At 41.0% G+C, this 26,296-nt stretch overlaps 3 protein-coding genes across 4 annotated transcripts; 2 read left to right on the top strand and 1 right to left on the bottom strand.

Annotated features, from left to right (window-relative positions):
• Positions 1-4,654: 4,654 nt before the first annotated feature.
• Positions 4,655-6,941, top strand: LOC123037269 (male-specific sperm protein Mst84Dd). 2 transcript variants are annotated; one of them, XM_044457212.1, is made up of 2 exons: positions 4,655-4,721; positions 6,707-6,941. In XM_044457212.1, the coding sequence occupies exons 1-2, from the start codon at positions 4,655-4,657 to the stop codon at positions 6,847-6,849; spliced, it is 210 nt and encodes a 69-aa protein (XP_044313147.1). In that variant the 3' UTR covers positions 6,850-6,941. The 2 variants fall into 2 exon arrangements, with proteins under 2 accessions (XP_044313147.1, XP_044313146.1); XM_044457211.1 differs by lacking the exon at positions 4,655-4,721 and adding an exon at positions 6,473-6,595 and having other exon boundaries at positions 6,649-6,941.
• A 6,269-nt stretch (positions 6,942-13,210) lies between these two features.
• Positions 13,211-14,053, top strand: LOC108053521. The gene has a single exon (XM_017136207.2). The coding sequence runs from the start codon at positions 13,374-13,376 to the stop codon at positions 13,995-13,997; it is 624 nt and encodes a 207-aa protein (XP_016991696.1). The 5' UTR covers positions 13,211-13,373; the 3' UTR covers positions 13,998-14,053.
• A 5,636-nt stretch (positions 14,054-19,689) lies between these two features.
• Positions 19,690-20,345, bottom strand: LOC123037226 (zinc finger protein GIS2-like). The gene is made up of 2 exons (XM_044457027.1): positions 19,884-20,345; positions 19,690-19,828 (listed from the first exon to the last, which is right to left on the bottom strand). Exons 1-2 carry the CDS (start codon positions 20,337-20,339, stop codon positions 19,817-19,819), a joined length of 468 nt encoding a protein of 155 aa, XP_044312962.1. The 5' UTR covers positions 20,340-20,345; the 3' UTR covers positions 19,690-19,816.
• Positions 20,346-26,296: the final 5,951 nt, after the last annotated feature.

Below are 26,296 nucleotides of genomic sequence, written 5' to 3'. Positions count from 1 at the left end.
CCTTTCGACATAAAAAATTACACAGGCAGAGCTTGCCTAATTACAAAAGGGTATGTGTTGGTTTTCGTGTGTTTCTCTACGAAGGCCATCCATCTAGAGCCTACATCCGATCTGACGACCGAGAAATTTCTCGCCGCTTTCGCTCGGTTCGTATCCAGAAGAGGTTGTCCCCGTCAAGTGCAGTCCGACAATGGGAAAACCTTTGTCGGCGCTGCCACCCTGCTCTCCCGAGATTTTCTACAAGCCGTAAAAGAGTCTGTGACTGATGCGTATAGTCATCAGCAGCTCAACTGGCAATTCATTCCTCCGGGGGCACCCCATATGGGAGGCCTGTGGGAAGCGGGTGTCAAAAGCTTCAAAACCTTGTTTTACAAGTCCACCGCTACTCGAAAGTACACTTTTGAAGAACTTTCAACCCTCCTAGCGAAAATTGAAGCTTGTCTAAATTCCAGACCGCTATCTCCTATGTCTGAAGATCCCACTGATCTCTTAGCATTGACACCAGGGCATTTTCTAGTCGGCGGACCTCTTCTGTCCATAGTGGAACCCGAATTAAAAGGGGAATCCAAGTCCATTGTAAATCGGTGGCAACACTTAAAGGCGCTCCATCAACAATTCCAAGCTCGATGGAAAGAGGAGTATCTCAAAGAGCTCCACAAGCGTAACAAGTGGCAGTCCCCGACCGCAAATCTCCGCGTTGGCGACATGGTAGTCGTCAAGGAGGACAATCTGCCCTCGAATGAGTGGCGCCTTGGCAGAATCGACTCTGTCTTTCCGGGGGCTGACGGCAATGTCCGTGTCGTCAGCATTCTCACGGCACGTAGGATTATCAAGCGTCCCGTGACCAAGGTGGTTCTTCTGCCAGGAGAACCCTCCAACCGTCTTCCTCAACCAACATCCTCCACATAATTCCCCAACAATCCTCGCCATCGAAGCATCTCAAATCATCTTTTTTTATCCATTACTCCCCACCAGATCACATCATGGTTCCTCGTCCACGCAGCGCTCAGGCATTAGAAAGCAGACGTACTCGAGGTATACATTCCTACCGATGCCGAGTCTGCCGTGGAATCCATCCGCTTCGAAAGTGCCAGAGGTTCCTAAAGCTGAGCGCAGAGAAGCGGCTTCGGGCAGTGCTGATTAATAAGTACTGCTCAAATTGTCTCGCCCACGAGCACTCCGACGGGAGTTGTCGCAGTGGCGACAAGTGCAAAACGTGCAACGGCAAGCACCACACGCTCCTCCATATGCACGAGCGTCCCCTGCCGTCGGCTAATCAACAGCGTTCGCGCCGGCAGAATCCGCCAACTCGCCAAGCGCTAGCCCCGGCAAGGCGCTCGGCATCCGCCGCTTCTCAGCAGCGCTCGCGCCGGCAAGATCCGCCAACTCGCAGAGCGCTTGCCTCCCCGCCGCGCTCAGCCTCCTCGGCACCGGCTCCGTCACTGGCGTCCATTCTCCAACGGCACAGCGTCAATGTCCTGCCGACGGCCATGATCACTTTGGAGACCGGGCTGAAGACCTTCGACACGGCCGCCCTCATCGACCCGTGTACACCGACGAGCTGCATCGACGCATCATTGGCATCCGCGTTCCGCTTGCCGACTACGACCGTCGGCGACGAGAGCATCTGCACGGCGACAATTCGGTCAAAGTGCGACAACGGCTTCAAGCTAGAGGTCGTCTTGAAAGTGGAGCCGAACGTCCGCATCCGCACCCCCATCCGAGAGCTCTCGGACACCGTGGTCGGCAGATACGGAGACCTCCCGTTGGCCGACAAACGTTTCTACTTGCCGGCAACCATCTCGGTAGTCCTGGGTGCGGATGTCTACGCCAAGGTCATCCGACCGGGCTTCCATCTGGTCGACGAGGGACTCCCAGTGGCCCAGAAGACGGCATTCGGGTGGATCCTGTCCGGCGCCTGCAGTCAAGCCTAGGCGACAGGAGTGGGCTTGTTGTTTTTTCTTTCGCAACGCTAGCGATTGCAAGGGGGGCGGAATGTTTACGCCGCTCTCCCCTCGTTTAAACTGCCCGCGCTTCCCTCGTAGCGAATGCCCACTCGCCCGCACTGGCCAGGCTCTCCCGCTCTCCCGCTCTCCCGCACTGGACGCTTGCGATTCCAGGCTCTCCCGCCTTCCCGCTCCCGGAATCTCTCCACTGCGCTTTGAAACGCAGCGTTCAATTAGGTTTAAGTTAGTCTTTCATTGTACCACTAGTGAAATACATCGCCCGGCCGGTCCGCGCTATAACCCGAAAAGTTCACCGAGTTTTTTTGTTCCTTTGCGCACCGCGATCGTCGAGTGTTTGCTCTTCATCATCTATTCCACAGCTTGCCACCCGGCTACGTTCAACAGCCGCAACCACCGACGAAGCTGCCCCCAAGCGACGACATCCCCGACGCCCCAACTCTTCAGGCTTCAAGGGGCGACCTAATAGCCCCAAAAATGATAATTGAACTTCCAAACTGCGCAGTGGATGTTATATGCAAGCTATTTAACGGGATCACAAAACTTGGCTACTACCCGAAAAAATGGAAAAGTCCGTGGTTATAATGATACCGAAGCCTGGGAATAAGCTTAGTATCGTGCCTGTCCAAATTACTGGAAAAATGCCTGCTCACGCGCATTACACCATATTTAAGAGAACAAAACTTAATCCCGGCACATCAATTCGGGTTTCGTGAAAGCCACGGAACCATCGAGCAATTCAACCGGATAACTTCAGAAATTCGTACAGCCATCGAACATCGGGAATATTGTAGTGCGATATTCCTCGACGTCTCTCAGGCATTCGACCGAGTGTGGCTTGAAGGCCTTATGCATAAAATCATAACATTACTGCCAGAAAACACTCATAAATCACTTAAGTCGTACCTCTACCACAGAGTATAACATTAAAGCCGGAGTCTCACAAGGTTGCGCACTGGGCCCTACCCTGTTTGTCCTATACACAGCAGACATCCCTACGAACGAGAGGCTGACTACTACCACATTTGCTGACGACACCGCAATCCTGAGCCGCTCGAGATGCCCAACTAGAGCAACAGCTCAACTGGCTGGTCATTTAGTGGTAGTTTAGAAGTGGCTATCAGACTGGCGAATCAAAATTAATGAACAAAAGTGTAAACATATAACGTTTACGTTTAATAGACATTAGTGCCCTCCGCTAACTTTGAATAGTATGCAGATTCCCCAAGCCAGCGATGTAACATATCTCGGCGTCCACCTCGACAGACGCCTAACCTGACGGAGGCTCATTGAATGCAAGAAAGTACATCTCAGACTTAAAGCTAGCGGCCTACACTGGATTATTAAGTCTCGATCACCACTGTGTCTGGACTTTAAAGTTCTTCTCTACAACTCCACCCTTAAGCCCATTTGGACCTACGGCTCCCAGCTCTGGGGGAACGCGAGCAACAGCAACGTTGACATCATACAGCGCTCACAATCAAAAATCCTGCGAACAATCACTGGGGCACCATGGTATGTTCGGAACATCCACAGGGATCTGGGCATACCACCGGTCAAAGATGAAATAGCAAAGCAGAAAGCGGCCTACCATAACACCCAAATAATTTCGCAAGGAACCTAACACGGGTTTCGAACAGAACTCGTCTGCATCGAAACGATCTACCAGCCCAGCAATAAATATTAGGGCCCGTTAGTCTAAATTCAGTCTACGCGACTGTAAGTTAAATTATATTCCTAAGATTTGATATACTTATTGTTAGTCTCATATAGATAAGATTCAATATATAAAGCATATATACAAACAAAAAAAAAACATCTTTAAAGTTTAACTAGCATTATTATACCCGTTACTCGTAGAGTAAAAGGGTATATTGTATTCGTGCAAAAGTATGTAACAGCTAGAAGGAAGCGTTTCCGACCCTATAAAGTATATATATTCTTGATCAGGGTCACTAGCCGAGTCGATATAGCCATGTCCGTCTGTCCGTCTGTCCGTCTGTCTGTCCGTCTGTCCGTCTGTCTGTCTGTCCGTATGAACGCTGAGATCTCGGAAACTATAAAAGCTAGAAGATTGGCATTTTGCATGCAGATTCTAGGAGTTCCTACGCAGCGCAAGTTTGTTTCAAAAAGGTGCCACGCCCCCTTTAACGCCCACAATCGCATATATACGATTTAAAAAATTTAAATATTTCGGAAAAGTAAAAATGCAGTTTTATTGTGTTTATCAATACCTATCGAAATGTAGAAGAAATTTTTCAAATCGGACCATTCGTTAAAAAGTTATGCGTGATCAAAGTTTCTATCTCCATCTCCCTCGCACTCCCTTTACCTGAGTAACGGGTATCTGATAGTCGGGGCACCCGACTATAGCGTTCTCTCTTGTTTTTTTTTATTACCAATGAAATCGATAAAGCATTACAAAAGCAGTGAATAAGTCCAAATATATTTATATACAAGAAGTAGCTGGCTGTGAAAATCGTTCTTCTCCTGTCAAACCCATTTACCTGTGCTAGTTTCCATTTATTTCATTCTGATTTAGGCTCTCGTGTTGGCGACATCTAAATTTGTTGTTTTGTCTCAAATTATTGTTTGTTCGGTTTAAAGTTAGTAAAAAACACATATATTTTTTTAAAGGAAAACTTTTAACATGTGTTCTGGACTTTTTTTTAGATTTGTACGAATTCATCATGTGCTGTGGACCTTGTGGATCGTGCTGCGGCCCCTGCGGATTTTGCTGTGGACCCTGCTGTGGCCCTTGTGGACCCTGCTGCGGACCCTGCTGTGGGCCTTGTGGACCACGTTGTAGACCTTGTGGATCTTGCTGCGGTCCATTTGGCACTTGCTGTGGGGGTTGTTGGTGCTAAGCGCGGCGCACTTGGAACGAAAACTACTGCAATACCTAAAATGCATCTATTACACACTGGTTTTCCTAACAGCTGATACCGGCAATTGACAAATATAGGACGGCGCAACAGTAATACAAATTAAACTACCTTTCGGCTTTGTCTTTATCTTAGTTGGCTAACAATGTGGAAGGAGCGCTTTCCGACCCTGTAAGGTATATATATATTCAGGATCACTAGTCGATACGGTATACCCATGTCTGTCTGTCCGAGTTAGATATTTGGGATTTAACATGCAGATTTCAATTATTTCTACGCAGCGCAATTCAGCTAGATCATATTTACTAAATATATATATTCTTGATCAAGATCTTTAGACCTGTCCGTCCGTATGCAGCACTTGCGTGTGTTTGTAAAAATAAAACGGATTAAACTGTCAATTTATGGAAATAGGGTTCCTATGGTTTAGTTAATAAAAATTTGAATGGCTCCAAAAAGTTAAAATATACGTTTGTAGCCCACAAGTTGATAATTTAATAATTATTTGTGCACACATTTCATGCATAAAATCAATGCAAGAAAAACAAATTTGTTATAAAAATTTGTTAATTTCTGTCAGTTGTTATAAGACTAAAAAAGTGTGGCCGAGCTCGATGAAATATTGTATTATTTAAATAACACCCAATTTGTTCATAGAATTTATTATTAAACAAGAAAGGAAAGCTAACATCGGGCGGAGCAGATGCATTCTTAATACTCATACAAAATCCAACCTTCCTAACTTTAAAAACAACAAAGTTATGGCATATTCAATCGTTCAGTTATATGGCAGCTAAAGGATATAGTCGGCCGATCCTTATGAAATTTGGTAGGCCATTTGATTGGCCAAAAATAAAACCCCGATAGGACGTAAATTTGTTGATTCGCGTAATTTCAATAGCGCTCAATATCTGCCAAACTTAATAACATTCATTATTTTCCGGCTTGCCGAAGTTAGCTTTTGTTCTCCTTTTAATTTATGAATATCTCTTATTCGCAAAATATTAGAGTCGAGAGTCGATCTAGCCATGTCCGTCTGTCCGTCTGTCTGTCCGTCCGTCCGTCTGACCGTCCGTTTCTACTTTCCCAAAAGTTGTCTTTCTATTGCAGGTAGTATATAAGCCGGATCGGGCTACTATATCATATAGCTCCCATAGGAACAATCGGAAAAAGAATTCAAAAAAATTATAACTTTGTTGTTTTTAATTATTTCGTTTCTTGGGATTTGGTAATATTTAAATATTATGGAGGAACGGTTTTAATTAAAATAATATCGGACAACAATATTATATAGCTGCCATGACAAAATGCAGCGCAAAATCGACATAGCTTCATTGTTTTTGGTAATATAGGCATAGAAATCGAAATGTAGTAGATTTTTAACAACTGCAAGGATATATAAACTTTGGTTTGCCAAAGTTTGCTTCCTTTCTCGTTAAAATAAACATTGAATAGCGAATATTGAAATAAAGAGTGCTTTGTATAAACAAGTATTATTTTCTATTGTTCTTGAGTATATCCAGAAAGCATACATACGTGGTAATGTGCATAAAGAAAAAAAAGATTTTTTTGATGTGGACAGTCCAAATAAATTTTTCAATAAATAAAACATAGATGGCTGTGAACCTATTTTATATTTTCCTAGACTCGTTTTCCCGTAAAGCGAATCAGTTTTCATTTTTCTTTGAGCTCGAACACATCTAAATTTGTACTCTAGTCCAAATTGTCTACTCATTGCAGAAATAAGTAAATTTATTTAAAATCACGTATTGACAAGAATATAAGACTTTATTTAATAGGCTAACGTTTTAATCATGGGTTGTGCACCGGGTGGACCATGTTGCGGACCTTGTGGATCCTGCTGCGGACCCTGTTGCGGACCCTGTTGCGGACCTTGTGGACCCTGCTGTGGACCTTGTGGACCATGCTGTGGACCCTGTGGACCTTGTTGCGGACCTATGGAAAAGCGAAACGGCTTACAACGATGCTGTCCTTTTTGACCTGTTATACGAAGAGTCTCAAAAAAGAAACAGAAAAATGCCTGGATGTTATTACACCTTTCTAAAACATAAAGAAAAATGAAAACCAAAAACGCGTGTTTATATATGTACGTTTTTATACCCTTGCAGAGGGTATTATAATTTCAGTCAAAAGTTTGCAACGCAGTGAAGGAGACATTTCCGACCCTATAAAGTATATATATTCTTGATCAGCATCACCAGGAGAGTCGATCTAGCCATGTCCGTCTGTCCGTCCGTCTGTCCGTCTGTCCGTCCGTTTCTACGCAAACTAGTCCCTCAGTTTTAAAGCTATCTGCTTGAAACTTTCCCAAAAGTTGTATTTCTATTGCAGGTAGTATATAAGTCGGAACGAGCCGGATCGGGCCACTATATCATATAGCTGCCATATAACTGATTGATCGGAAAAGCCATAACTTTGGTGTTTTTAAAGTTAGGAAGTTGGGATTTTCTATGGGTTTTATTTTTGGCTAATCAATCCGACCTACCAAATTTCATAAGGATCGGACGACTATATCCTATAGCCGCCATATAACTGATTGATCGGAAAAGCCATAACTTTGGTGTTTTTAAAGTTAGGAAGTTGGGATTTTCTATGGGTTTTATTTTTGGCTAATCAATCCGACCTACCAAATTTCATAAGGATCGGCCGACTATATCTTATAGCTGCCATATAACTGAACGATTGGAAATGACATAACTTTGGTGTTTTTAAAGTTAGGAAGTTGGGACATTTTATGAGTATTAAGAATACATCATATGAATAATTTTGGACAATATAATTTATAAAATATTCTGCAAGGGTATATCAACTTCGGCTCCGCCCGAAGTTAGCTTTCCTTTCTTGTTTTTTATTTAGATATGGCGGGAAAATACAGCATTGATAAATATTTTCTAAATGGACAATTTTACACTATTTACCACTATTTCTTCTAAACCAATTGATCCCAATTTCGATCGGTATATTCCAATCGAACCTTTACAGCAGATTTGTATTTCTGCGGCTGTATATTAGTACATGTTGACCTTAACATGCTCAAAAAAAATGTCATATTTTTATACCCTTGCAGAGGGTATTATAATTTTGGTCAAAAGTGTGCAACGCAGTGAAGGAGACATCTCCGACCCTATAAAGTATATATATTCTTGATCAGGATCACCTCCTGAGTTGATATAGCCATGTCCGTCTGTCCGTCTGTCCGTCTGTCCGTCTGTCTGTCCGTCTGTCTGTCCGTCTGTCCGTCTGTCTGTCCGTCTGTCTGTTTCTACGCGAACTAGTCTCTCAGTTTTAAAGATATCGAATTGAAACTTTGCACACACCTTTCTTTCCTTTGCACGCAGTATATAAGTCGGAACGGCCGGGATCGGCCGACTATATCCTATAGCTGCCATATAACTGAACGATCGGAAATGCCATAACTTTGGTGTTTGTAAAGTTAGGAAGTTGGGATTTTCTATGGGTTTTGTATTTGGCTAATCAATCCGACATGCCGAATTTCATAAGGATCGGCCGACTATATCCTATAGCTGCCATATAACTGATTGATCGGAAATGCCATAACTTTGGTGTTTGTAAAGTTAGAATGTTGGGATTTTCTATGGGTTTTATATTTGGCTAATCAATCCGACATGCCGAATTTCATAAGGATCGGCCGACTAAATCCTATAGCTGCCATATAACTGATTGATCGGAAATGCCATAACTTTGGTGTTTGTAAAGTTAGGAAGTTGGCATTTTCTATGGGTGTTATATTTGGCCAGCCAATCCGACCTACCAAATTTCATAAGGATCGGCCGACTATATCCTATAGCTGCCATATAACTGAACGATTGGAAATGTCATAACTTTGGTGTTTTTAAAGTTAGGAAGTTGGGATTTTTTATGAGTATTAAGAATGCATCATTTGAATAATTTTGGAGAATATAATTTACAGAGTATTCTGCAAGGGTATATCAACTTCGGCTCCGCCCGAAGTTAGCTTTCCTTTCTTGTTTTTTATCCCCTTGCAGAGGGTATTATAATTTTGGTCAAAAGTGTGCAACGCAGTGACGGAGACATCTCCGACCCTATAAAGTAAATATATTCTTGATCAGGATCGCGTCCTTAGTTGATAAGCATGTCCGTCTGTCTGTTTCTACGCGAACTAGTTTTAAAGATATCGAATTAAGACTTTGGACACATCCTTCAATCCTTTGCACGCAGAATATAAGTCGGAACGGCCGGGATCGGCCGACTATATCATATAGCTGCAATTTAACTGAACGGACGGAAATGCCATAACTTTGGTGTTTTTAAAGTTGGGAAGTTGGAATTTTCTAAGGGTTTTATTTTTGGCCAATCAATCCGACCTACCAAATTTCGAGAACTTATATTTTTTATAGAGTCGGAAACGTCTCTTTCACTGCGTTGCAATCTTTTGACTGAAATTATAATGCTCCCTGCAAGGGTAGACAAATAACAAGAAAGGAAAGCTAACTTCGGGCGGAGCCGAAGTTGAAATACCCTTGCAGAATATTCTGCAAATTATATTCTCCAAAATTATTCATATGATGCATTCTTCATACTCATAAAAAATCCCAACTTCCTAACTTTAAAAACACCAAAGTTATGGCATTTCCAATCGTTCAGTTATGTATATGGCAGCTATAGAATATAGTCGGCCGATCCTTATGATTGATTGGGCAAAAATAAAACCCATAGAAAATCCCAACTTCCTAACCTTACAAACACCAAAGTTATGGCATTTCCGATCAATCAGTTATATAGCAGCTATAGGATATAGTCGTCCGATCCTTATGAAATTTGGTATGTCGGATTGATTGGTCAAATATAATACCCATAGAGAGTCCCAAACAGCAGAGTTATGGCATTTCCGATCAATCAGTTATATGGCAGCTATAGGATATAGTCGGCCGATCCCGGCCGTTCCGACTTATATACTGCGTGCAAAGGAAAGAAGGGTGTGTGCAAAGTTTCACTTCTATATATTTTTAAAACTGAGAGACTAGTTCGCGGAGAAACAGACAGACAGACGGACAGACGGACATGGCTATATCAACTCAGGAGGTGATCCCGATCAAGAATATATATACTTTATAGGGTCGGAGATGTCTCCTTCACTGCGTTGCACACTTTTGACCAAAATTATAATACCCTCTGCAAGGGTATAAAAACAATCATTTGGCAAATAAATAGTCAAGTAAGTTAGCTTTGGCAAGAGCCAACGGATGCAGTTGTTGAAATATCCCAACTTTAATGCTATTATATTTGCTTCTATGACATCAAAAGAATGCAGTAGTCCAAATTTTTAGCCTAATACTAGCAAATGATTAAAGTTTAAAACGAAAACTTCTAATATTAAACAAAAACACCTCTTAAAGAGTTAAAGAAAACAAAATTTGTATCAAATATTGTGATGAAAGAAATACTCTACAACTTGATTATCGGTTCTACTTGATTTCCTCTTGTGTTTTCATCCGCTTCCCGAGCTGACAGCAAATGCCAAACGAACTCAGAAAAAGGTATTTGTCCAATGAAAACAGTCTCAGCGAGAATGGACCGGCTTTACACTGAAGCACGTGGCTGGCAACACACATTCACATTAGCCAGAGTTCTATCACTAGGGGATAAAAGGAGCAGTTAATTTATGCCTACATACTCAGGTAATTGAGGCGCTGCAGCTGGAAAATAAAAGTAGCCCTGGCTTCGAAGCATTTAAATTAGCCAACCAGGGGATTTTAATTAGTGTCAAGTGCACTAAAATAAATGGTGCCAAAAGGGGCGTGGCCGTGGCCAATCAAAGGGATTTCGCAAGCAATGTAATCCATACGCCCCGTGTGGCTGGGCCAAGTCAATTATTAATGGTTGCTCAGCTCGAGTGCAGACTGCTGACATCTCAATTCATGCTGGAAATCAGCAGGCAAATTGTTTATTGTGTGCAAGCAATAGAATGCCAGTGGAATGTCTGGGGAACTGATTTTCATCATTTATTTTGCCAGTCGACTTTTCCACTTTCCACGCTGAATTATGAAGGAAGCGACTTTGTGTGCGAGAGTGCGAGGCAGTGGCTCGGCCCGATGACGCAGTGTGGGGAATTCTCGTGTGTGGCAGGCATATGGTGGCATCCGGGTGGCATGCAAACGGATTGTTCATCCTGCAATTCGAGTAGCAAAAGCCCCGGCATCAAGATCCGAAGGGGTCGAATAAGAGCTGCTTGCCGGAATGACATTCAAACGCTTAATCAGTGCTATATGTATTTCAATATGAACAAGTAATCCTAGAACTCGCATATGCCGCAGGCGGTAATTGCAGTGTCCGGGGAATTCAGGCTCAATAGCCTCAGAAACGTAATCAAGGTCGGCGTCCTTGCTGTTTCAAAAGTGTTTTTTCGTTTTTATTAATAGAGATGTACTCGTATGTATCTGTTGGTATGACTGCTACATACATTTTTTATACCCTTGCATCGCCAGGCGAGTCATGTAAATCTCTCGTTTGTTGCCTTTGAAGATATTTTCGTGAGTTTCGCTCTTTTTTTTTGGTGCATACACATTTTCGGAAAAATAAAGAGCCAAAAAACGAGCCAAAGGAAAAAAAGTTAAAGGTAATTTTAACCACCAATTATTGATTACTGATTTTAGACCTACAACATGGTAAGCATGAGTTCTTATCCAAAACTAGTATTTTATTTCTATTTAAACATTTAAAAATGTACACAACTCATATCCTTTTTTTATTCCGGCAGAGGGTATTATAATTTCAGTCACTTCACTGGAGACATTTTCGACCCTATAAAGTATATACATTCTTGATCAACACCACCAGTAGAGTCGATCTAGCCGTGTCCGTCTGTCCGTCCATCCGTCCGTGTCTACGCAAACTAGTCCCTCAGTTTTATAAGTCGGAACGAGCCCGATCAGGCGAATATATTATATAGCTCCCATAGGAACAATTGGAAAGAAATTTTAAAAAGGGGTAACTTTGTTGTTTTTAATTTTGGTATTTTTGGATTTGGTAATATGTAAATACCATGGAAATACCGTTTTTTGTTTACAAACTATTCCTTTGATATATAGTATTTATTTACTATAACAGAATTACGCTTTTTGTTTTGTCAAAATCGGACAACAATAACATATGGCTGTTATGGAAACGATGGCAAAATACACCGCATAATCGCACAGCCTCGTTGTTTTAAGTAATATAGGTATAGAAATCGTTTTGTAATAACTGCAAGGGTATATAAACTTTGGCTTGACAAAGTTTGCTTCGTTTCTTGTTAGTTAAGGTGTGTTCCTGTTTCAAAAAAAGTTGAAACAAGAAAGGAAAGCTAACTTCGGGCGGAGCCGAAGTTGAAATACCCTTGCAGAATATTCTGCAAATTATATTCTCCAAAATTATTCATATGATGCATTCTTCATACTCATAAAAAATCCCAACTTCCTAACTTTAAAAACACCAAAGTTATGGCATTTCCAATCGTTCAGTTATGTATATGGCAGCTATAGAATATAGTCGGCCGATCCTTATGAAATTTGGTAGGTCGGATTAATTGGCCAAATATAAAACCCATAGAAAATCCCAACTTCCTAACTTTACAAACACCAAAGTTATGGCATTTCCGATCAATCAGTTATATGACAGCTATAGGATATAGTCGGCCGTTCCTTATGAAATTTGGTACGTCGGATTGATTGGCCAAATATAATACCCATAGAGAGTCCCAACTTCCTAACTTAACAAACAGCAGAGTTATGGCATTTCCGATCAATCAGTTATATGGCAGCTATAGGATATAGTCGGCCGATCCCGGCCGTTCCGACTTATATACTGCGTGCAAAGGAAATAAGGGTGTGTGCAAAGTTTCAATTCGATATCTTTCAAACTGAGAGACTAGTTCGCGTAGAAACAGACAGACGGACAGACAGACGGACAGACGGACGGACGGACAGACGGACAGACGGACATGGCTATATCAACTCAGGAGGTGATCCTGATCAAGAATATATATACTTTATAGGGTCGGAGATGTCTCCTTCACTGCGTTGCACACTTTTGACCAAAATTATAATACCCTCTGCAAGGGTATAAAAACGAGATTGATGCTGTGACCTGCCGAACTAAGTTTTGTTTTTTGTTTTAATATATTTTATCCAACTTTAGCTAAACTTTGATTTTGATAAGTCCATAGTAAATCACTTTTTCCGTTCACAAAATAAGAAATTTAAACTTAAAAAAATTAAGTAAATAAATTAAATGATGAAAACTTAATAATAACATTAATTTCGATTTGTAGCTTTATTTATAAATTTTTATTCTTGTATTTTGTTTTTTATACAGATTTGCAATCTGAACTTAGTACGCTTACCGTTGTACTTGATAAATATTTTTTTAAATGTGCCAGCCGAATCCAGTTGGCCATTGGTGGACAGTCTATCAGGTCCCTACCAAAATTATTTGTTTTTGAAAGCGTTGCAAGGCCCACCCACCAGACGCCTACCAATCAGATATGTCGGCGACCACTGGTGGCGGTTTAGGAATCAGCATTTGGTCCAGGCGAAGTCGCTCCTGCGTGCCGGAAACCACGCTGATCGGCGATGGGCCGCACGTGCTACGCCCACGCCCTCCGCCCCCCCACCAGCGGATGTTGACGGCCCCGGACCAACGGCCTCGGACACCCCCGCCCCGCCTCACCAGCCAGCGCAAGATGAGCCTGCAACGAAGCCTGGCCTTCTACAGCCGGCTGAGGAGAACTTTCGGAAGTCCCGCGTCCGGATTCGGTTACCCTTTCGAGACTGATTTCACCCTGGGGCGCCAGCTGCGACGGGATTCCTATCTGCCGATGATGGGGAACTGGCCTGGGCTCGCTATCGAGACTGATGAGTGGGCAGAAAACCACGGGGATCCCGAGGAGAGGAGGTTGTTCTCAGAACGGCGCCACTGGGGTCGAGCCCAGCTGCACTTCCAGCAGTATCTGGGCTTGGGGAACAGTCAGCACCACAGCCCCAGATCATTCTTCCTTAAATTAGATCTCAGCGCAGTAGACCTGAAGCTCATTTACGGCATGTTGTACGGGCTGTGGCTGAAGGAGGCTTTAAGGCTGGCCTTCAACGAGGTGTTCTCCTTGCACTAGCTGTGGGATTTTGGGTGCTCCAACGATCGATAATAAAATCATATTGTCAATCGAAACTTTGCAATCTAGAGGGGGAACTCCTTTTCCAACGACAGCTTCATACATATGTAGCCCCATCGCTGGAGATCTCTCTTTGCCGCAGGTTACTTTTCTTGTCCAAGATATTCTGCCACGCATTTCGCCGTTGTTGTGCATTTATGGAAATCCTATGCCGCTATGTGCCAAGTACAATGGAATATGTGCGGTGCAGTTAGGAACTCAGAGTGCCAAAACGAGGGTTAACAAGGCGAATTTTAAATGCACTGTTGAGCAATTTCTGTCTCACTACTTTAATCTATTTGTGAGCAACTCAAAAAGATAAGACATAAGTTGAATAAATTATTCCTTTTGGTATTTGTATTCAGATCAAAATTTACAAGACATGTATATAAAGGACAAATTTTGATTTTCTAAATATTGCCACACTTAATTAAATTTATTGATTTTCAGTATTGAGACCGGGAAACTCAACTAATGTTGTGCTGAATAACCTTTCCATCAAAAGAGAGTTTGAAGTTCGTTGCTTACCGCCTTGGCATCCACATATGCCGCAAGTTTTACACAACGCTCCCGAAATAACAAGCGATGAACAGGGCGCCCACCAGGCGTGGATGTGTGCACACACACACACATACGGCACACCCCAACACCCCAACACCCCAACACCCAACGGCCACCCACTGGCACCCACAAACACATGCACAGAAGACGCGCTGCGTTCATTTTGCGCCTTATCTGCGGTCGCAAGTGTTGCGCCATCGCAGCCCGAGTGCCTGAAATTATGCTAATTTCTGGGTTTTTATGCAGCCAACACGGAGCAGCAGCGGGAATCTGCATCCTCATGGCCGAATCTCCTCCAGCTTCTCCAGCTGCTGCGTGATGGTTGTTGGTTGTTGGTTGTCGGTCGCCGGTTGTTGCTTGTTGGTTCTTGCCGCTCCGGCTGTGCATTTTGCGGTGAAAGCACTGACAAAAAGCACTGCCAATGTCAGAATAAGTTGCACTAAAATCGACATAATTAAATAATTATATTATAATAAAATATTATAGGAAGATTTTCTCGACATCGAAATAGTTTGTAAACAAAATTATCGTAGTTTTCTTTTTTTGATTTAGCGGGTTCTTCTGAATTGCAGTGATTTTTCTTAAAGTACATTGAAGGACGATGAATTTAACGGCATGGAGGGGATGGCCTGCTGATAACGCAACATTAATAACACCCTCATGGCTGCCTTTCTTTTACTTGATGATTGAAAATCCAGCGAACTGCGCCCGCGCCCCAAAGCATGCAACATTCATTTACTTATCAGGCGGGGGAGTTGGGTCTTGCAGAGTCCACACTTTGCCCTGTATTTGTGGCACTTTTGGGAGCTAAGCAGACAAAAAGTGCCCGAAAAAGGAGTCGGGCAGCTGCTGCCTCTTCGCCTGCCATCGCTATTACCATTGGTCTTGTTGTGGCCAGTGTTAACATAAAACTTGTCCAGCGATAAACTCTTGGCCCGCCCAGGACATTGTCCAGCCGAACATTTGTTAGCCAGCCTCTCGGCTCTGGGCCAGCTTCTGGGCCGTTTCTGAGCTCTTCTCGACCAGATCCTGCTGCATATTCAACGCCTTTTCCATTTCTCTTTGCTCGTCCAGCATTTGAAAATTTCAAATTTCTTTTACCGGACTCTCCTGTGGCTACTTACAGACTCGACGAGTGTGGCCCCTAATTCGTATTTTGTGATTTATGGACAATGTGTTTACTAGTGAGGGGGAGTAACGAGACCTGGATATAAAGTATTCTTTTGAAGTCGTAATGTTATCCATGAAAAATCAGCACCATATTAAGTATAACATATTTATTTTATTTATAACAAAAGGGGCAGTCAACCAGATATAAACTTAGTCAGTCTTAAATTTTCTTCGAAGGAAGATTTTGTTATTTTTGTCTAAAATATTCTGTTATTTTAAAATCTAAGACCACTTTTTCCAGCGTCCAAGTATCTCATAGTCGAGGTAACTGCATACATGAGCTTCGGAAAGTGCAGTTGTGAAACAAACATCTGAAACTCAACTGAGTTTCTAGGTTTTCTAAACAAGTGATTGATGTTTAACCTGTGAGAGGACCGGTATATTTAATACTTTGGGCACTTTTTATTATAACACGTCCGCTTTATTCAATGCATATACCAAGAATGATTAACATTGGGCTTCCTTAAAGATTATGTTATACTTAATGTTAGCTTAACATTAACAATCGATAGTTTATCGGGCGTAAGGTTGCCTACTACAATTCGGCCGTCCTGCGACTTGGATCCCCTGATCCTGAGATTCTTAAAACTAAAGTTAAAGCTAATTACAATACTCTTATCTTAATACAAAGTTGTTATGTAATCTTATGTTTTACAATGTTTTCCTTTTTCCTATCCATGGTCTTATATTTTGAGCACTCCAGACACCCTTGTACGGATTTCGCGATACTTGAAAGCCTTCAACGTCTTGCAACAAGAACCTGTCGTTCCGAAGCACTTTGGCTATAACATATGGTCCTTTATTCTTGGGTATCAACTTCCTCGCAACTCCAGCTGTGCTATCAAAGTTTTTTACCATGACGTAATCCCCCTTTCCGTAGTCCTTGGCCTTTTTCTTTTTCTTGTCAAAATAAGTTTTATTGTATGCCTGTGCTTGATTTTGATTATCTATTGCTTTTAGTCGAATTTCCTCTAAACTTTCAGTAACAATCGTATCTTGTATTTCTTCTAATTTTTCTCTAAACTCATCTACGATCTCTCCTTTCTGCTGAACACCAAAAAGCATCTTGCTCGGGACCTGTTTAATGCTTCTATGTATAGTGTTATTAAGGGTATATTCTACTTGCTCAATTACTGTGTCCCAATGTGCACCGTTTTCTGGTTCTGTAAGTTTTGCAATCATAGGGCCAATGCTCCTGTTTATACGCTCCACCTGTCCGTTGGCTTGTGGAGACCCTGTTGCAATTTTCAAGTGCTTTACGTTCCTCTGAGACAAGAATTGTTCGAAATCATTAGAGGTAAAACAACTACCTCTGTCTGATACAATCGACTTTGGTGTGCTATAAGCCCTGAAGTAGTCGCTTAATGCTTTTAAAACTTCTTTTGTATTTGTTGTCTTAGTTGTGTACAGTCTTACGAACTTAGTAAACCCGTCTACAATCAGAAATATGTGTTTATTTGCTCTTCCTTTATCCACTGGTCCGTAGTGATCGATATGCAGCAACTCGAATGGCTTATCCCCTTTCGGAATACTATGCAGAAAACCTTCTGATTTCCCCGTTTTTGGTGCAAATGCAACACATTTTAGGCAATTTTCAATGTGACTACTGCACTTCTCTTTCATTTTATCAAACCAATATGTTTTTAAAATAGCGTCTAACATTTTATCTCTACCAATGTGTCCAAGTTCATTGTGATATTTATGTAAAATATGACTCTCCATTTCTTCAGGGACATAAAATAACAATCTGTCGTCGTTCCATTTTCTGTACACGACCCCGTTTCTCATTTCAAACATTTTAAGTTGATTTTTCTCTAGCTGGTCTCGAATTTGTAAAATTTTTGAATCTTTTGATTGACAGATTAACAGATTATCTTCAAAACTATTGGCCTCAATCGTCAATATATGACACCTACTTAGAGCATCTACGTGCTGCATTTTATTTCCCGATCGATGAACTACTTCGTAATCAAAATTTTGAAGTTCGAGTGCCCACCGGGCAATTCTAGGGTTTAGGTCGACCCTATTTAAAGTAAGGGTTAAAGAATTACAATCGGTTATTATCTTAAAATGCCTTCCGTGAAGGTAAATTCGAAATCTGCGAAGGGCGTATATGATAGCCAATGTTTCTAGCTCAAAGCTGTGGTACTTGGACTCAGTTTCTGTTGTTCGCTTTGAGAAATAGAATACGGGATGAAATTTTCCATCCCCTTTCTTTTGCATTAAAACTGCACCGAATCCTAAAGAGCTTGCATCGCAATGTAACTCGACATCGTCTTTGTGATCATAAATAGCCAAGACAGGGGACTCGATTAGTTTTTTCTTAAGATTTAAAAAACAATTAAACTCTTTCTCTGTAAACGTAAAGTCCTTTTTTTTTCTTAACATATCGTAAAGTGGCTTGGCTAAAATAGAAAAATCTTTTATAAAGCGTCTGAAATATGAGCATAAACCCAAAAAGCTTTGAACGTTGTGTAATTTTTCTGGGATCGGAAAGTTTTCAATAGCGTCAAGACCTCTATCATCTGCTCTAATTCCTTCTTTAGCTATGAAGAATCCTAAATATTTTATGCTTGACTGCATAAACTCACACTTATCCAGCCGCAGCTCTAACCTATTATTAACTAAACGTATAAATACTTCCTTTAATGTACTTAAATGTTCCTCTATATCTGTGCTGGCTACCATTATGTCATCCATATATACAATAACTTTATTTTCTCTGATCAAATCGGAAAAAATCTTGTTTACGAAGCGTTGAAAAACGGCTGAAGCATTTTTTATTCCCATGGGCATCCTCAAAAATTCAAACTGTCCTAAAGGAGTCACAAAAGACGTATACTTTATCGAATCATTGCTCACGAATACGTGGAAATATCCATTTTTCAAATCGAGCTTTGAAAATACACTTTTATTGACTAGCTTATCCAAGAGGTCATCTATTAAAGGCAGAGGATAGTTGTCTTTTATTAGAACTTTATTAAGCTTGCGATAGTCTATGCACAATCTAAGATCACCAGTTTTCTTCTTTACCAACACGATTGGGGAAGCATATTCCGAGTCGCTATTTCTTATAATGCCTTTATCTAGGTATTCGTCTAACATTTTCTGAAGCTGATCCTTTTCACTATATGATAGCCTCCTAGGTGAACAACTAAACGGCTTCGATTTTTCTATGTTAATTTTCATTTCACATCTGATAAAAGGTATTTCTGGTCTTTTTGCAGTACCGTATAACGTTTTAAACATTTTGACAAACCTGCACTTGGTTTCGTAGTCGATTTCATTACCAATGCTATAATCCGGGAATTGATCATCAACTATGTTGATGCCTAACATATCCTCATCAAACGTTTCTGCTAAAATGCTCTTTGTCAGTTTTTCAGTTTGTATTCCTAACAGTTCCTCCTTAAAAGTTTTATTTTCTAATAGTTCGTTCTTAACAGTCTCTTCTCCTACGAGTTGCTTCTCAACAGTATCTCCTTCCATTAATTGTTCCCTAACAGTCTTATTTCCTAACAGTTGCTCTTTAACAGTTTCATTTCCTAACATTTGCTCCTTAACAGTTTCATTTCCTAACAGTTGCTCCTTAACAGTTTCATTTCCTAACAGTTGCTCCTTAACAGTTTCATTTCCAGTTAAATGTCCTAGACAATCCGTACAAACATCTTCAGATAAATCAGCCATTCTATGTCGTTGATCCTTCGTTCCACAATAAAGGTTCAAGTTGCAAGTGTGAGACAGTGAGTTATTTTTGTTAATATTACAACTACTATCCTTAATAGTGTCAAGGGTGTCTAGATTAATGCTTAAACCAAAGATATCCATGAAATCCCTTCCCAGAATTGCATCATGGCTCATGGACTCATCAGCGACAATTATTAAATCAAAACAAATTTTTATTCCTTCCTTCATGATAAAACACAAAGTTTTTCCTTTTACATTAAGTTGGCTCTTATTTATACCAAAATATGAAGTCTTAACTTTAGTAATGTGTATTCCATATGGGACTTTGGAAAGTTTTATAAATGAAATCGCGCTGCCTGAGTCTATGAGACATTCTGCAATAATTGGTACATTAGAAAACGAAACGAAATAAATTTGCATAGATCTTACATAATTGTTGTTGTCGCTGGCGCTCTTCCTCTTAGGGCATTGCCCTACGAAGTGCCCCATTTCTCCACATGCGAAACAAGATCCGGGAGCCCTTTTTGGCTTGCGGCAATCCTTTGCGAAATGGCCCTTGGAGTTACAGTTTCTGCAGCGCAATTCGTTGTTTCCAGAGGCCTCCATAGATGTCTTCTTCGCTGCGTTGGTCTCGATTATCTGCGGGAGGCAGATATTTGCGAAGGCTTGCTGCATCTGCTCCGGGTTGGCGAATCGTTGAATGCGTGCTTGATCCCTTAAATTGGCTGATGGCACTCCTTCGATGATTTGTTCCAAAAGCTCATCTGTCTCCAGGTTGATGGGTTGAGCCAACATCATCTTGTCTTCGAAGTACATGGCAAAACGCTCGGTTTGTTGCCATTTCCGTTGCTCGAACTTGCGACGCTGCTCGGATTTTGAAGACATTTGCCCGAAGGCCTTAATCAGCTGCTCGCATAGCCTCTCGAAAGGTTCCAGCATTCTAGTGGGGTTGGCATGTAACCAACGCTGTGCCTTTCCCTTCAGCTTGGTGATGAATAGCATCCTTAGACAGTCGTCGGCCAACACATATACCTGACCAATGTTCTTAAGGTGCTCCACCCAGATGCGAGCACACATGTTTTCGTCAAAGTCTATGGCTGCTTCTTTGGCGAAAGATAACGATGTTGCTGATGCAGCTCGGCTGGCAGCTCCGTCGGCGTTGAAAACGGCGGTGTTGTTGTTCGTTGAGCCGAATACTGCCAAACCACTGCTGTTGCCACTCGATGCAATGCCTTGCAGGGCTGGCAAAACGTTTGAGCTTGTAATGCCGCCACCAGATGCATTGTCGTCTGAGGTCGGTAGCACGATCAGACTGGTAGGGTTGCCAGACGATGCATGCATTTGCGACCGCGGTAGAATGTTCGAGTCTCCGAGGTTGCCACTATTGTCAACTGCTTGTTGTTGTGCGGCGCCACGTGTCTGCGCTTGTTGCAACAAATTGCGATGCGCACTTACATACTTCTGCCTGCAGCTGCCTTATGATGGCAAGAAGTTCATGTTGCTCAAGGGCATCTCGGGAGAACACCCTCTGAGAAGCCGCTGGTGCGATGTTCACGTTGCCCTCGGCGCCCTGAAGTTGATGGGCGGAGGCGTCGCCTTGAACTTCTTCGGAATCTTCGTTAGCGGGTTGATCTTCTTCGGAATCCTCGTTAACGGGTCGATCTTCTCCAGAATTTGGGTTGGCGTCTTCGCGTGGTGCCTGGCCGCGCTCCTCGGGAGGAACACGCCCAAGACGAGCCATCAATTCGGCCTTAAGACCTTGAGTTGGCATTCCCAACGCGGAAAGCCATCTTTTTAGTTGAACAACCGAGAAATTGTTGAAGTTTATATCGTCCATTGCGTAGATTTATCCCACTTCTGAATTTGTGAGAGGACCGGTATATTTAATACTTTGGGCACTTTTTATTATAACACGTCCGCTTTATTCAATGCATATACCAAGAATGATTAACATTGGGCTTCCTTAAAGATTATGTTATACTTAATGTTAGCTTAACATTAACAATCGATAGTTTATCGGGCGTAAGGTTGCCTACTACAAACCTGTAGTCCATGAAAATGCAAACATGACGAATGAGTCAATACATTTGTTTCAGTATACGTAATTTTGGAAGAAAGAATATCCTTTTAATAAAAGCAAGCCTTAATTGCCCGACAAAGGGGAATGATTACCCCATGGATGCCCGACCCAGTCGGAATATTAAGACCGCCGACCAAGGGATCTTTTTAATTATTGTTTATAACTGGAGGATGCAACTTTATCCTGTTGATTTTATGCAGATTTTTTTCTCTTTTTCTCGACCATTTAAATATTTCAGCAGCCGGAAAGTTTCGATTGTGTTTGCGGTTTTTCCACTGAATATTTACCGAATTGATATTGCCCCGGCAATTGTTCTTTGTTTTTATTTGTTGGCTGTATTTCGATTGCATATTTAATTGAATGATTTCTTTTGCGCCGTTATCCCCAATTAACTCAACTGAAAAGAGTGGTTTCTAGCTATCTCTAAAGTTAAGAAACTAACTTCTGAGCAAAGCGAAGAGGAGGTTTTATGGGTGATTCAGGGTAGTAGGAAATTACTAATAAAGGTTTAACAAGAAAGGAAAGCTAACTTCGTGCGGAGCCGAAGTTGAAATACCCTTGCAGAATATTCTGTAAATTATATTCTCCAAAATTATTCATATGCATTCTTAACACTCATAAAAATCCCAACTTCCTAACTTTAAAACAAGAGAGAACGCTATAGTCGGGTGCCCCGACTATCAGATACCCGTTACTCAGGTAAAGGGAGTGCGAGGAAGATGGAGATAGAAACTTCGAAAATTTCTTCTACATTTCGATAGGTATTGATAAACACAATAAAACTGCATTTTTACTTTTCCGAAATATTTAAATTTTTAAAATCGTATATAAGCGATTGTGGGCGTTAAAGGGGGCGTGGCACCAGTTTGAAACAAACTTGCGCTGCGTAGGAACTCCTAGAATCTGCATGCAAAATGCCAATCTTCTAGCTTTTATAGTTTCCGAGATCTCAGCGTTCATACGGACAGACAGACAGACGGACAGACGGACATGGCTATATCGACTCGGCTAGTGACCCTGATCAAGAATATATATACTTTATAGGGTCGGAAACGCTTCCTTCTAGCTGTTACATACTTTTGCACGAATACAATAAACCCTTTTACTCTACGAGTAACGGGTATAAACACCAAAGTTATGGCATTTCCACTCGTTCAGTTATATGGCAGCTATAGAATATAGTCGGCCGATCCTTATGAAATTTGGTATGTCGGATTGATTGGTCAAAAATTAAATCCATAGAAAATCCAAACTTCCTAACCTTACAACCACCAAAGTTATGGTATTTCCGATCAATCAGTTATATGGCAGCTTTAGGATATAGTCGGCCGATCCTTATAAAATTTGGTAGGTCGGATTGATTGGGCAAATATAAAACCCATAGAAAATTCCAACTTTCTAGCTTTACAAACACCAAAGTTATGGCATTTCCGATCGTTCAGTTATATGGCAGCTATAGGATATAGTCGGCCGATCCTTATGAAATTTGGTAGGTCGGATTGATTGGCGAAATATAAAACCCATAGAAAATCTCAACTTCCTAACTTTACAAACACCAAACTTATGGCATTTCCGATCGTTCAGTTATATGGCAGCTATAGGATATAGTCGGCCGATCCCGGCCGTTCCGACTTATATACTGCGTGCAAAGGAAAGAAGGATGTGTGCAAAGTTTCAATTCGATATCTTTAAAACTGAGAGACTAGTTCGCGTAGAAACAGACAGACGGACAGACAGACGGACAGACGGACAGACGGACATGCTTATATCAACTCAGGAGGTGATCCTGATCAAGAATATATATACTTTATAAGGTCGGAGATGTCTCCTTCACTGCGTTGCACACTTTTGACCAAAATTATAATACCCTCTGCAAGGGTATAAAAATACGCTGTAATGCAAAATATTGTTTTTTCTGTCCTTCTCTAATAAGTTTCGCTGGTGGTGTTAACCGTAATGTTAGGAAAGTGTATTTATTAAGACGATTAAAGAAACATTTTCGTGTCAAAATTTGTTTTTACATGTTGTGTATGTTGAAGACGATACTCTGCAACGGTGTAACAAATGTTGAAAAGGTTTCTTTTTAAGCCGAAAGAACACTCTCTTAAACTTATAGATGTATTCGCTATAGTTCAATTTATTTAAGAATCACAAGCTTTGTTTTATAACAATCGAACGACTATGTCATATAGATGCCATAGAAAATATAAAAATGTTTGAATAACTAAAAGAAAGCGTAGTCGCTGACTTAAAATGCGTTTGTGGATTAGATGAACTATTGTTATACGATTAAAAAAAATGTTTTTAGTCTTAAAAGTTAAATGACTGACATTGAAAAAAATTTTCAAATGTATCGCATAATCGATCATGTCGGCATTCGACATTAAAATTATTATTAAGTGTAAAAATTAAAATAATACAAATGGTCTTAGATCAGATAAATATTGATTTATTTAACATAAAGCCCCACGAAACAGTTCAAATTTTTAATTTTTAGAAATTTATGTAATGCCTGAAGTTGATAACCTTCGGGGGTTTTCCTTGCCTCCCTCATTTCAATGCGTCAACGTCTGTGTCTGCTTCGCTTGTCATGCATTTCACGCATGAGAAAGTATTTTCAGTTAACAAGTGCGAGGGTTGAGCCCAGCTCGGCAAGTACCAATGCAGAAGTGGAAAGTGCAGAAGGAAAGACCCATAAAAATAAATCGAATCGAGGCGAAGGGAGCGGGCCTGTAGGGATAACAAACGATGCTCCATGCCAACGAGGCGGGCGGCTGGTGAAGGCAAGTCGGGTTTGTTTATGGCGCGATACGAATGACACGTGACTGGGAGACACCAGACAGCACCGGCAGCACCAGACGCTCGCAAAAATTATGAAATCTAGCGCAGGCCGCGGAGCAGAGCTGGAGTTGCACAAAAAGATACATGGGGCCCACGCACACAGCCACACATCCAGCTCTGTGACAGCTTTCCCATATCGCACCTGCCGCACACACACTCGCAAAGGGAAAGGTGGGGCGAGAACTGACGGCCAATGCGCTTAGCACTTTCATTTCGTTTGCTGCAAATTGCTTAACCACAATGCATATGTATGCAAAGCGGTGACGCGTACCTAGTCGTGCACTGAGACAAATCAACAGGAGGACTTTTTTCTGTTTTAAGAGCTAAGTCTGAACATAAGCCTCACATTCAGAAGTTCATTTTTTTTCAAGTGAAAATTATAATGTTTGTTGTCAAAGAATAAACAAAGAAATTTTAAACAGTTTCTGTAAATTTTAAAACCTATTCCAAAGTCCGACACCAATATCACTGGTTTGATTTTGAAAAAACCCTAATTAGATATTCATTTTTTAAAACATTTATGTTATCTTTAACGAAAACTGATAACACCAATACTCCAATTTTCGAAATTTCTTTCAGCGCAGCGACGGTATTAGCAAACTGAGCTCGACATGGTTTTTTCTCGGGCAACTGTTGCAAGGTGTCGCCGGCAGCTGCTCGGCTCAATACAAGTGCTAACGGTTTAACGCTTTGCTGCCTTTTTTCCAAGGTTTTCCCAGTCGTACATTCATACATAGGTGTAAGCTTATAGCACTCATTTGCAGTTGCTAGGAGGACAGACAGGCGAGAATCATCTGCAATGGAATAACAAAGCTGCATTTTTTGGACACTCTCACAAAGGTTTTTTTGAAAAGAAAAAATTCAATTTGAAAAAATTGGTGAAAGCTTCAGTTTGAACTGTTGGTTGAGATTCAAAGCGAACGCCACCTCTTCTCATTTCCCTCTTATCACACATTTTGATTTGTGCCCAATCTCATTTATTTCCCCATCGGCAGCGTATCTATTTTAAACGCTTGATGTAATTTATTTCCTATTCTTCGAATCCGCAAAGAAGGCTACAATTTCCTACGCAATCCCTGTTATAAGCTCACATGGGCTTGCGTATTACGTATACGCATTAGTGTAGGTGTCTGTAGGCTGATTATGACAGTGTTTACATTTCCCACCCGAAGCTTTTATGCTCAAAATGTGTAAATACGAATGGAAATTCAGTCGATTCTTCTTTTCTCCTTTGAAAAAGCAGCTTAAAGCTGAACAAATTGAGTCGTAGCTCGATTTCCAATTGAAAAGGAGCATGCATACAAAAGCTGTTAGGAAAATATAAAAAATTTAATTGCTACCTAATCTTGTTTTCATCTTGTGTGGTTTTAGTTGCTGGTAATTTTCCATATTAAACGCTCTACTTTTCAGTTTCTCTAAGAACCCAATAACATTGCTTGCAATCAATTATAAAAGTTGTTGGAAAGTTTAGTTTCCTTAAACTTTCTCGGTGTCTGACATTTACGCCATTTAAGAGCACACTTGACAAATCGCAGTAATCGTTCTTGATTATTATTTGGTCAGTTGGTAAGATGGTCGGTTAACTTACTTTAATATTGTTCTTCTCAACTTTTTTTTGTTCTTTGGGGCGTTGTTTATAATATTTTTGCAACCCTCTAATGCATACGAGGCTTTTCATTTGCGAGTCGTAGAATAAGTTTTGTCGAAAACGAATGATAATTTCTTTTTTAATTCCAATTTACTTTCAACATCAAAAACAACTAATTTTTTTAGAATTTTAAATTATTTTGAATCGAAAATAAAGTTCTCTTTCATTGTATAATATAACTTTATGAAGAATAAATTTAATAAATTTTATTTTATGACAAATTTGAAATAACTTTATTCCAAATTTACATTGACTTCTATGATGTTTTATAAA

Source organism: Drosophila rhopaloa, unplaced genomic scaffold (genome assembly GCF_018152115.1).
Source record: "Drosophila rhopaloa isolate 14029-0021.01 unplaced genomic scaffold, ASM1815211v1 contig_155, whole genome shotgun sequence".
Taxonomy (NCBI): domain Eukaryota; kingdom Metazoa; phylum Arthropoda; class Insecta; order Diptera; family Drosophilidae; genus Drosophila; species Drosophila rhopaloa.
This window is presented reverse-complemented; position numbering and strand designations above follow the sequence as displayed.